The sequence below is a fragment of the Temnothorax curvispinosus genome, unplaced genomic scaffold (genome assembly GCF_003070985.1).
Source record: "Temnothorax curvispinosus isolate PA1 unplaced genomic scaffold, ASM307098v1 QBEX01007563.1, whole genome shotgun sequence".
Lineage (NCBI taxonomy): Eukaryota > Metazoa > Arthropoda > Insecta > Hymenoptera > Formicidae > Temnothorax > Temnothorax curvispinosus.
In genome coordinates this window covers 95,250-108,465 of record NW_020217343.1, presented here as the reverse complement: position 1 = coordinate 108,465, position 13,216 = coordinate 95,250, and the positions used below count along the sequence as shown (strand labels likewise).

The 13,216-nt window shown below is 36.9% G+C and overlaps 1 protein-coding gene across 2 annotated transcripts in view; it reads right to left on the bottom strand.

Moving 5' to 3' along the window:
* LOC112457172 overlaps positions 1 to 13,216 on the bottom strand; it is a 114,362-nt gene that overhangs the window by 33,740 nt on the left and 67,406 nt on the right. For both annotated transcript variants that reach the window (XM_025020087.1, XM_025020088.1), the window contains one exon: positions 2,772 to 2,994. In XM_025020087.1, the coding sequence (XP_024875855.1) occupies positions 2,772 to 2,897 (126 nt within the window). In that variant the 5' untranslated portion in view covers positions 2,898 to 2,994. The remainder of the gene's footprint in view (positions 1 to 2,771; positions 2,995 to 13,216) is intronic.

Here is a 13,216-nt window from a genome sequence, read left to right as displayed (position 1 = left end):
AAATGCACCGCTATAAATCAACGCGAGTAAATGTAACAGAGTCCACGTGCGTTTTCGTTTACTGTGACTATATCATTTTTATCAATCATTTAGCACATTTTTTTTTTAATTACTAAATACTTTTAAATACTTTTAAATACATCTACCTATATAAAATATAATAACATATATTTCAAAAAACTTAAACTTGTCTTGATAATGTATGCAATTATAACAACTTATTAATTTGTTAATCAATATCAATCGCATCTTTAAAATATTTTATTTCAAAAATTATATTTTGTTCACTGCAATCATGATATAACTACGTAATAATATGACATTGTTGCTTGGTAGGGAAAGAATCATACGGTCTATTAAAAAATATAATATATGTAAATTGCACTAATTATGTAATTTACGGAGAATGCATATATCGCGATTAATATCAACCGGCACTTTGTCAGCAACTAAACCGACACTCGAGATTGTAGCTAAGAAAGGCAAACCCTAGGGAAAAGTATAGCGTATCGCGACCAAGACGACGTGAATACGAAGTATTCGATAACATAATCGGCGACGACTGGTTTTAACATAAAACCAGGCGAGCCATTGTCCAAGCGACAGAAGAGCCGAAGCACGTAGCCTCCCTTACGTCATTGTGATAGCCGTCCTTCGCGAAACGTTTTCTGTTTCAGGATTTCTGGTTTTATGTCGCGCCAAGTTTCCCTCTTCGGGTTCTCTACTTTCCTCTTTCATGACATGTATTTCATAACATGATATATCAAGTTCAATTGTATATAGTTGAAATATAAATCGTTTAACGTTTCAAAATTATCGACAAACATTATACAAAACGGAAGATAGCTTCTACGATTATAATGTAGATAATAAAGTGATAGTAGAGAAGAATAATTTTAGAAATAGCTAACAAATACTCTTACTTTTCTATATTTTGTTCTACATATTTATATATCTATGTATAAAGTGAAAAAAGAGGTAGAAATTATATATATTAGAAAACAATCTGGCATTTTGTTTTAACTTGTTTTTAACTTTACATAAATCGACGCCGATATTAAAAAATAATTAATAGACATTTCTGACATTTTATTATAATTAAACATTCGGGACATTTGATTTTTAGAAAAAGATTCTTTCTCAGCCAAATGTTTAACGATTTAACATATTTTTCTTAATGGAAATAAAATAAACATCACAATATATACCACACAAATACTACAAACTCCACCATAAATTCTGTTCAAGAACATAGTACGTAACGTAAGAGCAGGAATATAGAAATCCAAACCGCAAACCCGCAAGCCGTAAGTTTTTCAACTGTCAAGTGATGGTCCGACAGACTGTCTATCGAGGCAAGTGTTAAGCGGCACTTCGCGTGCAATTCCCCGACCGTCGTAAAACGTGAACGTCAATTCACGCTTCTCAAGCGATTCAATTCCCGGCTTATGGTAAAAATCATTAGCGTGGCAATCGTAGCACTAAATTGCTTATCGATGCACGAGGATGCGTGGCAATTAAGCATCCAATAAAGTGTCACGTCGTTATGGAAAGTACTTACGGTCAGCAAGCGTAACGTACATCATAATATTGCTTATTGCAACAGATCCGGGCTGCTCTTGGAGATGTGTTTATTTCTGCCTTTACATTCCACTTCACATCAAAAGCCTCGCAAATACTTTGAATGAGACATCAACGCGACTGTATGTACGTATCTGATGGAGAAATTTGCAATAGCTATCACGATTACGTAAAAGAAAATGTACATCTGAAAGAAAGATCTTTCTCTTTTCTATCCTCTCGTGTTTTATAAGCTTTATAAAAACATCAATTACTTTTGCGACTTTCGAGTAAAAATAAATTATGAATAGAACACCATTTAATAGGCGATGCAATTTTTAGCTTTATCTTATTAAATATGAAACTTTGCTCATTTTATAATGAAGAGATAACAATGACACATGTCGGATTGAATTATTATCTTATCTATACGTTGACGTCTATCAACGTCAATGTTGCTCAAGAGTAACGCGGTACGCGGAACGAAATGGAAAGGATAAAGGCAAAAGGAGAGTGTAGGTACAAAAAAAAATCTGCGATCCAGGAGATAGGCAACCACGTCACGTTCATTCATCCCCGCGTTATGCAAGCGGCTTATACCCAGTAATTAACCTATCCGAGTGCACTTTCCCTATTTTGACACGCCAGCACGGCCCGTGCATCGTGCTCTTTCTCCGCATGTTGTTGTAAACATCCGTAAAATGATCAATTTTTGCTTCTTGCAAATAAAAACCATAACGCACCATGATATTGATTCTCCTTCTAAATACTTGCCGCACAAGTGCTCTTTGTCTAACAAATTATACGCCACACTCTCGTTACGTAAAAGCGTTTTTGCCCCGCGCAAAATGTTTCGAAAAAAAAAATCGTTGGTCTTTCCTTCGTACGAAGACTTCGTAAGAAGAGAGCCATTCGGGTCTGACGTTGCTGCAAGTAACAATTAGACTACGCGGAGAAATGCGATACCAGAAGAAAGCTCTCCTTAAGAATCCAGCTACAGCTTGCCACAATGGCTGTATCTAATGACCAACCGCGGATGAGGTTCCATGATTCCAACCTCGGTTGTGTCCCGTTACGTAAAACGCCGCCGTAAGAGCGTCTCGCATCAGACACGCTCTCTCGCGCATCGCGTATCGCGCGAGACTCCACAGATATCGGACTGATCGGACATCGATCACGGATTCTCGGGCGAACGATTTTCGGGGGCTTACCTTGCCGGAGGTGGGCGAGCCGGACGTCGGGCTGAGACCCTGTTGCAGATGATACATCTTGGGGTTGAGCATAGCTGGAGGTGCGCCGAGGCTACCCGGGGCGACAGCCACGCTCGTCATGGTCATTTCCCGCGATGGTCGCAGACCTCAGTGTCTTCGCAGCACCAGCATTCCGCGCCTCTCTGCCTTTCGCACAATCTCGCATTCTCAAGTCGTGGCGAATCTGTAACCGACAAGTGGAAAAATTGTCTCCTTTAATCATGCTGCTGGTAATCATCAATGTTGTCGCATCTCTTAATACAGAAATAATACATATCGGGTTTTTAATCAAAAACGTCTAATATAAATTAGAAACATTCAAACAAACTTTTCAATATGAAATTAACAGAATATAAAACGCACTATTGCTTTATAAGGAGCTTTATATAAAATTAATATTATTTTCTTTCTATCTTTTGTTGATATCCGTAAGAGATATCGTCCCAAAGCATAAATAAATCTTTATTCTGTGCCATGTTTAACTGTACTTGCGTTTCAGAAAGCTATATTTAGGTACGATGCTGATTGAATTAAAATTATAGCGAAATCTACGTTACAACGACGAAATGATGAGTTCGGGTTCGACAGTAGCAAAACGGCACTTCCTTGCATAATCATCGCGATAAATTACGGCACCTGACAATAGTACCGTGCAATTTCTCTCGCCAGGAGATCACGATTGCACAATTTTCGTCGCGCCAGACGAGATATTCGGTCGGCCGGACCTAGAAAGCGTCCAGGAAATGTTAATTCGCTGGAGTTACGGGCTTCGATGTTACGTGCATCGGAGCACAGACTAGTATATCTCGCTAATTCTATGCTTGGCTAGGCACTCATATAACATATGTAATTGTCATTTATTTTTTATATGTATTTCTTATTTTTGTCAATTCATTTCCACCAGAGCGCCAACATTCATGACGTGACAATTCGTTCGTAATTTTATCACTTTATTCACTCAAGACGATGCGTGTAGTTGTTATTTTTTATAGCTTGCTATGCTCTTAATTTGCAATTTCATATTTTTAATTTATTATTTCATTTCACAGATACGCAGATTACACAGATATACATCTAACTCTATAGTCTTAAATACAATATAGATACTTTTAAAGTTATTTCTTCACATCAGCAATATATGACGTACATAAACGCATAAATACAAAATTTAGAATATGAATATTAAGTATAAATAATAAAAAAAAAACACGTAACTATGTTATTTGTAGTTACAAATCACTTTGAAAATACAGAACGCAAACTCAATTTCAATCATATAATATATTGTTTAATAAATCAATATAGATATCAATATTTATATAAAAAAATCTTACGTAACCATATATATTATATTCTGGTATCGGTTATCCAAAATTACTATTCTATTTAAAAACTTCCCTCACTTATGATCCGTCCAAAAGCCAAAAGTAGAAGAAAACCAACTTATCAATAAAATAACAAGAAATTTTATAAATAATGTATTAGCTAATTGTATTATTTCCTCATATATGGAAAACAATACACATCACCCGCTAGCTTCGAAATATTTAAGACAAACAGAAAATCCATATATTTAGATGATTAAAATATATAGGAAGTCAGAAAGAGACGAGTCATGTGAATCTCTGGATCCATATGTATCGTTATTAGACAAAGGAAGATTGTAAATAAGAGTATAAATGCACTCAACGGTCTGTGACTAACAGTCGATGCAAACGAGCCCCACAAATTAATTCCACAAACGAGGGAACGCAATGTACGAGTGACTCGGTAGCATTTAATTAACAGAGCGAGAGACTATCAAATAAATGGAGCAGATAACTGTTCGAGAAGAAAAAACGATCGCGACTGCGAGCATCTAATGATGAATTATCATTAAACGTCATAATGCATGCTGCATTTAATGATAAATACAACCTGTCCGACGAAATTCTGGAAGCAATCTTCATTTAACTTTTATTCATTTAGATCTCTATAATTATAAACAAGAATAGAAGTGCAAGTGCAGATTCCTACGGTATTCATGGTCAAAGTCACGCCAATGCGGCATCACTCGTTCTTGTTAAATTTCCGTTGCAAATCTGTATTAACCGCAGAGCGTATTTTAAATTTACGTTACGGCTCTAATCTGTGAAATTCGCTATTATACAGTTCGTGGAAAAACCCGTTGTTTCCCCACGAGCGCGGCCCTGCACGAACTGCATTCGTATACGCACGCAGCTCAAATAAAGATGTCTGCAGCGAAGCCACCGACCGAGCCGACGCGTTACGACCGTGGAATGCATTCCCGAGATTCTTGCTCGTCGATGTACCACCGGCCGCTCGTGATGTATGAGTAAACACACGGGTAATAACGAGACGGGCGTAAAAACCGACCTGTCGGAGTTATTTTTGCGCGATATCGAGAAGAAAAAACCGCGAGATACTCATTAAATTCAGTAGGAAGTCGTTTAATCGCGTGAAATAGCAACTGACATCGATTTATCACACAATTTATATGACAATTATAAACTTGTAGTATGGTAGGTGATAAATATCGATAATAATTAGATTTTTTTATATTAAACTTTTTTTATTTCTAATATTTTCTTTTTTACATTTCTAACATTTAAGTAAGCATTCAATATGTTCCCACACGTGGAACACAAATGACTGTATTATTCAAGCTACACACGAATGAATGCGAATCGCGTTTCATGAATTGCAAAACTGAAAACGAACAAAGAGGAGCAGCGACTCCATAACGGGGAGTGCGCGACTCGCCGAAAGACAATGATCGGCCATTCGCTTTCGTAATGATACGGTACGTCTAAGATCTAACGCCGAGGCAAGGCAACAAGAGAAACAGCCGAAGGGAGTAGACATTGCAAAACGAACTAAATAATACCGGGCTATCATCAAGGCCTCGAAATCGCCGTCGATACTTTCCATCTGTCGCGGCCCCCTCGTCTGCAAAAAATAGACCAGCTTGAAGCCCATAATTACGCATTGCAGAGCAAAACTGATCCGGATCACGCTATTCCTGATACTCACATTATATGAAAATAACGATCCGATAAATACAGTGTATACAATGACAAAGTTAAAAGTATCGCATTTCTTAACTGATAAGTACTTGAAAAAATTCAAAATCAATTTTTTTCATATATTCAAATAAATTTTATAATGTCATTGCAAAGTTACGTAACATCAAAAATTAAAGGAAGTAATTAAAGCTTAGTTATTTTAATTTTTTTATTAATTGATCAAATATTAACTTGAAAATTAGAAAACTCTCCAGGAAAAGAATTATTATTAAACTTTCGCTAGAAATAAATTGCTTCTGAAAATTCCTCGAAAGATTTACTATCAACGAGTGATAGAAATGACAGTGGATCATCCTGTATACGTGGTTTGGCGCGGTAATGACGTTGCGATCGTGCGTCACAAGTAACCAACGATTGGACGATGCAATGATGATGTAATTCACCGTAAAACCGAAAGACCGCGCATTTCCTCGACCGTGTAAGCCGCGAGCCGGAGGCACGTGTATTCGCACGGTGTGCACAGCTCGTTGTACATCGCCGATAAATCGCCGCGGTGAAAAGTAATAGTCGAGGAAATCGCGCATAACGGACAATTATGTCGTTACCGTACGGCAATCAGTGGCGCGCGGGCCTAGCCGAAACATTGAGCAAATCAACATCGTGCAAAATCTTATAAGTTTACGTAACGAGGCATTTTTCTCCCAGACTTTTTGAACGGCAATCGAATTTTCGATGCATCGAAATCTGGGAACGACAATACATTGAAAAAAAGTTTTGGTTATAATAACCAAGGCTTGGTGAAATAGCTTCCAACTAAAGGGTTTAGTGATTATGACAAAATATTTGGTTAATGTTAACCAAATTTGTTAACATTAACCAAATTATTTCGTCATAATCACTAAACCCTTTAGTTATTGAAGCTATTTCACCAAGCCTTGGTTATTATAACTAAAACCTTTTTTCAGTGTACAGAGGCAGAGCTGTGCCGATTCTCAGACTACGGAAAGCGAGAAGAATGCAAATATAAATTGATAAATATTACTGTAATTTTAGTTAGATCATCATAACATAATTTATCTTGACAATAATGACGAGAAATGTGAAGTCAGATGTCCTAGAACTATAAAAAATCGCGCCATTATTTACATAACGATAGAGATTTTCTTCCGCCGTGAATATAAAAATTCACAACCACTTGGATTCTCATCGCAGATAATTCTCGGGTTATCCATGTCGTGCGATCATCTTTTAGCCTTGTCGTATGCATGCTAATTATGTTCTCTAACGGAGTAATCATCGACGCAAATTGTATACAGAGATAAAAATGTGTCAACCTTTCATTCGACGATGCCAGCTTATATTGCAATAACGTAAATTATTATATTGCCAGAACGTAAACTATCGCGAAAGAAACATCATTTATCATTTATGTTGAAGTTAAAATAGAAAATTGCAATCGATGGTTGAAAGATATATTACTATTTTGCGCATCTTCCTTATATTACTTCTCTCTTACCTTTACTTATTTAATAGATTTAAAATCCCAATGTTCTTTAAACTTCAACGGAGAAAAAAATTTTTAATTACCAACAACTTTAATTAAAGAACAATTGTTGAAACGCGAATTTAAGTTTCTTTAGGGGAAAGTATGAAATCGCAAAGTAATTCGCAACCACTAATTATTTATTCCCGTGTCCACATAAAAGTAACAAAAATTGATATTACTACAAAGCGGGATTCCAGGCAAAATATGGTAATTACAGGTGACAGGAGAGATCGAGGGAAATGATTTCGTCCTTCGTCACTTTCCACGAGCAAGATCTACGGATTACGAAAGTCCGACCGAAGTCTCCGCACGACTCATCCTCCGGAAGAAAACGCGCGACATGCGGCATGCCGTTAATGTAGGTTAACACGCTTCTCGAAGGACAACGTGAACAACATACTCCGAATACTGTTAATCCGCACCGACTGACACTCATCGTCATGCAGCGTCGCGGCGTACAGTGATTTTTATCTGAGCAATGTCGCGTCGCGCATTCGCAGTTAGCTGCCTGCGTATAACGTGTACGGTAAAGAACTGGAAGTAGTATTGCCATAACGTACCAGAAACGTCAGAAGTAGATTTAAAAAATTCTCCTGTATCAAATTCTTGATAAGAAAAATGTATTCATTGTTTTAAATACAATAAACTCTGTAGATCATTTAACTTGCATATAAATTCAGCTTTAACATTTGTTCGAAACAACAGCTCACATTAACCACTCGAAAGAAAAGTAATATTAAGTGACGAATTTTACGAAAACGTATTAAATTATAAGTAAAATTATAAATTAGGTACAATATAAAATTGATTTATTTTCCCTTAACCAGAGAACTCAGAAGCAAAGAAATATAAGTGACAAATTTTACTAAAATGTATTAAATTATAAATAGAATCATAAATTAGATGCAATATAAAATTGATTTATATTTTCCCTATTTGAAAAGCAATTTCCTTATACAATTAAATCCGCCAAATTCAAAGATATACTTATTCGAAAAAGAAGAATTTTACGGATTTGAATTATGATTTAGGCATATGTTCTTTCTATATCTTGTTGATTATCTTTTTAACATAATTTCTGTTATGATCGATATAGAAAATATGACTAATGTTCTTAAATATACTATAACTAATCGAGGTAATTGTGACAGTGAAACGAATGTGAAATCGCAATATTTTCTACCGACAAAATTATTAGTCATTATGTTTTAACGATATATATTATCATGATTGTTAAATAAATAATTATCTCAGACGTGAGACATTATTTTAATTTTCAAGACATTTAAATTATCGTCTTATAATTTAAGCAAATAAGTAATAGAAAGTAAGCGCTACTTTTTATTTGACTAATAACATCACATACTTTAAAGCGAAAACGTATGTATCGCGGCTGCAACGTTTCTTTCCTTCTACTTTCAACTTCTAGAATAACTATCAATGAATACCAGTCCTCATTTTCAACGAGGCATATTTTTTTCTTTGTTTGTCATGTCGTTTCTCTCGCTCCTACGAGATATACTATCTTATATATAGATAAAGTATATAATTTTGTATTCATTGATATGCCACCACATATCTGCTAATATAAAATAATAAAATAATGTAACATACAGATGCAAATAAAATGACATATATTCCGTAGGAAATATCGACTCCGTGGAAAAAAAAGAGATCGATAAGTAAAGAGATCAGCGTCAAAGCCAGAGCAAGCTGGAAAAATGAAAGCTAACATGAAGGCCGAGACACATTAACTTTCCCATAGACCATACTCGAAACTTCAGTAGCTGATTGACTATTAAACAGAGAATTATTCAGGACTCAAAGAGATTCTCCTCTCAACAGTCAATTAGTCGTCGCGCATCGTCCGCCGTTCCTCTCTGTGTCGCGGACCACCGAAATACACCAGCGGGTCTTGGAACTTCGTTTTCACAAATGCCAGTGAAGTCGAATGATCTCGATAGGTGATGGTTAGGTCGGGCCGATAACGGTTCTCGAGAGGAACGGTTATCGACGCCGCGCACATGGAAGCGACGAAGCGCGAGATCGGCGCGAGAGCGGCAACGGATGGAAAAGGTCGGGTGAGACAACGCCGGCAGATGACCACTCTCGACAGGTTCGTCGAAAGCTGGTACTCAACGGATCGCCTTTTGCGAGAAGGGATATCTCGTAGGGTATCCCGAGAAGGCGATCCCGGGAGCGAAGTTCGATGACGCGAAGCGTGAAATTGCCACGATCGGCACGCGTACGATCGAACGACACGAAAGCGAATAATGGTCCTCTCCTCTCTCTCTCTATCTATCTATCTATCTCTCCGCAATTACGGATCGCCGCAGATTTATCTCGCTCGAGTCGCGCCTCGGTGCTTCCCGCGGCGGCGGAGATATTGCGGCACAGCATCCTCCGTTGGCAGTCGATCGCACCGGTGATCTTTGCAACGATGCGTAACTCCGGTCGGTGTTGCGAAGGAAATTTGGAAAACTAGATATCAACGGTCTATCTTCCTTGACATGTAAAATTAATTTCGTATGCACAAGTTTCTTAAGATACAGGTATCTATTTAGATCTCTCGACGACTATCAATTTGTTGAAAACAAATTTCTTCGCAACACAGATCTCTGCTTTTCGGTTAAATATTATTCCATAATGCATTAAATATAAATTATATAAGTTGTATAAGGATCCGAGTAGTTACGAAACAATTACGCAAGCACGTTAAAGAAAGAACTATATTTTTTTTCTTTAGTATTTTTTAATCATTCAATGAAAAAGTCATGAAAAAATAAACGGACGTATCCGCGATTTGTACACTGAGAAAAAATATTTTAATCCAAAAAAATATTTATTAGGTGGCTCCTAATAGCATATTTATACTTACTTTTTACACATATTTATTTAGAATTAGATATTTTTATTTAATTGAAATAAAAATATCTAATTCTAAATAAATATGTGTAAAAAGTAAGTAAATATGCTATTAGGAGCCACCTAGTAAATATTTTTTGGATTAAAATATTTTTTTTCTCAGTGTAGCAGCAATATTTGCGACATTATGAAAGAAATGGAAACTTATCAAAGAAAATATTATCGCAACCACGTGCGTTTGCAAATGAAACATATACACAAACACAATACTATTTACTATTTACGGTAGCGAATGACGATGCAACGATAAATCAACAAGATGCAAGATTTATAAAGCGTTGTGTGTGCAACATCACTACCGCTCGTTCTGTATTTCGAAAAGATAGTTGGGAAAGTGCGAATCCCGATGAACAGCGCGATATACGCGATCTATCCTCCGACAAGTTAGCACGACCACTCGATTGAGACGGCCGGCGCGGGTTGCGAAAGGCGGCGAGAACAACGTAAATGAAATAATGCACCGCGGAATTGGCCGCGGAATAGAATGAATGGACGGTAGATATAACATGTTGCTCGGCCGCGGCGCGAAGGAGGTAAGAAGAAATCGTAGGGCGACGGAGGCGGAGACCTGGGGGGCTCCGAAGCGTGAAATTGGCACGTATCGGAACGCGTTAGAGTACATACGGAACAAGTGACCGGCGGAGAGATCTTCAAGCTGGAGCAGCCTCGGATCGGTATTCGAAAAATCTGAGCACTTTTATTTTTATCATATACTTATCACAGAAATAATAAAACTTCACAGTTCTAAAACGTTCAGACAACTATTATGTAGAAAGAGAGCTTCTAGGGTAGAAATTGAAATCTCAATTATAATTCAGTCACAATTCCTTTCTCTTAAAGTATATATTCTATTATTTCATTTTCTTTCATCTATTTTCTGCAAAGATTCTACTTCTTCCGTTTCCTACTTCTCTTTTTCCTTTTTAAAATTTCTTTCGTTATTAAAATTACATGCTGCGTTACATAAATATTTACTTACGGTTCTTAATGAAGAATCTTGTGCTGGACAACAAAAGCTAAAATTGCGATAATGAAAAGGAAGAGAATAAACACGAGTGTCTTCCGCGTGACGGCAATAAGGACGTTTACATTGTCGTGGAGAAACGCGAGAAGCAAGACGCGGATCCTCCCCTGACTGCTGCCACTGGCTGCTGGCGTAGCGCGGAAATAAGAGAGGAACGGAGGATTTATTTGCCGAGCCCGCTGCGGTTGCGAAAGTATCGCAAATTACGCGTTATAATTACGAACGCTGATTGCATTTCTGATTGGCCACCGCGCAGAGCGCACGGCGAATCTCCTAACGTCGTAATACAAACGATTAGCCCACCGAGCATGCACTCTTAAGATAATGGATGAGCAATTTGTTGTTGTATAACGCGAGACTGATTTTTTAGAAAAAATTAGATAGTAATTGATCAGGCTTTCCTATTTATCTGAAAATATCGCGCGCGCAAACGCGCAATCGAAACGATTATTGTTACAACATGTAATTAGAAGTTATTACGTCATAAATTGCCATTAGTCTGTATTAAGTTATATCATTTTTTTATGTTATTTAATTGCGGAAATTAAAAATTTTAATATTATATATAAATATATATATATATAGGTATATAAAATACTAAAATATAGATATATATATAATATCTCCAGATAAATTTTCTTATTATGGTATTTTCTTATTATATATAATAAGACCTCGAACATCATACGCAATAATACGTAAGAGGCTGCTGCGAAAGAGTTCAGTAACGGGACAATTTTCAATACGACTGACCCAGTATTAGTTCGATGGGTGGATAGGAAAGCAAAATCGAGCAAAACAAATGGTCACGGATTCCAGCGGAAGTAGGCTTGGCACAGGAGAACAAGGGCCGGACGCACAAAGCAAGATTGACTTTCGACGAGACGCAAAAATGGAATGAAATTTTATGGTATCTCGGGGGACCAGTCTGAGCCCCACTGAGCTGACCTACTTACAGCTTTATCGTGGGCCTCTGATCACTTTCATACCGAGCAAACCGACCAACTGCCAACACATCTTAGAACCTAGGTCAGTGAGTGTGAGTTCCTGGCGACCCTTTTTTATGAGAAAACTGAACTTTTCCTTCCGTAATCTAAGATATGCAACTGATTTAATCGCAAGGCTGTACACGAAAGTATAACTCCAAGACTTTCACGGCATTAATTAATGTTACTCTCATTATTGCAAAAAATTACAAGTCTGAATTTTCACAAATATTTCAGTAACCTATTTAATTAAATTACCTATATTATATTGATATCGATCAATTTAATTTAAGATTCAACTAAATCAGTTTAATTATGACTAGAATCAAACATATTCTAATACGAATAATAATTAATAATGCAAACCTATACATAAAACCAAAGTTACAATTTAATATTTGACATTCAATATATCGAAATTAGGTATTCGTCTTTGGATACCCATTCGATCGGAATCTCGATTTCACTCTGAAGAAGATACCTACATTTTTAGATTTTGCAAAGATTCGACGAGACGTCCGTCTCGTGTTACAGCTCGAGTATTCGAGACAATCGAAGATCAAAAAACAATCAGGATGATAACCCTGATGATTCAGGAAACGTCCGCCCCGAAACAACTCGCTTTTTTGCCGTTTTCGCCACAGCCGTTTCTCGCGGGCTCGCCTATTTTCAGGGGCTTATCGAAGCGAGACAAGATTTTGAAATGCTCAGAAACGTGATATGACAATCTTTATCGAGTAATATGCAATCGAGGATATCGTGTCCAAATTAAATAATATTAACAATACCTATGCTTAGATATGAGAGGCCAGACTTTCTCATGATCATTAATCATGTGAAATAGCACTATTAATAACTGATGCATCGTTGAGCAATGGATATACCGTTACAATAGGCTC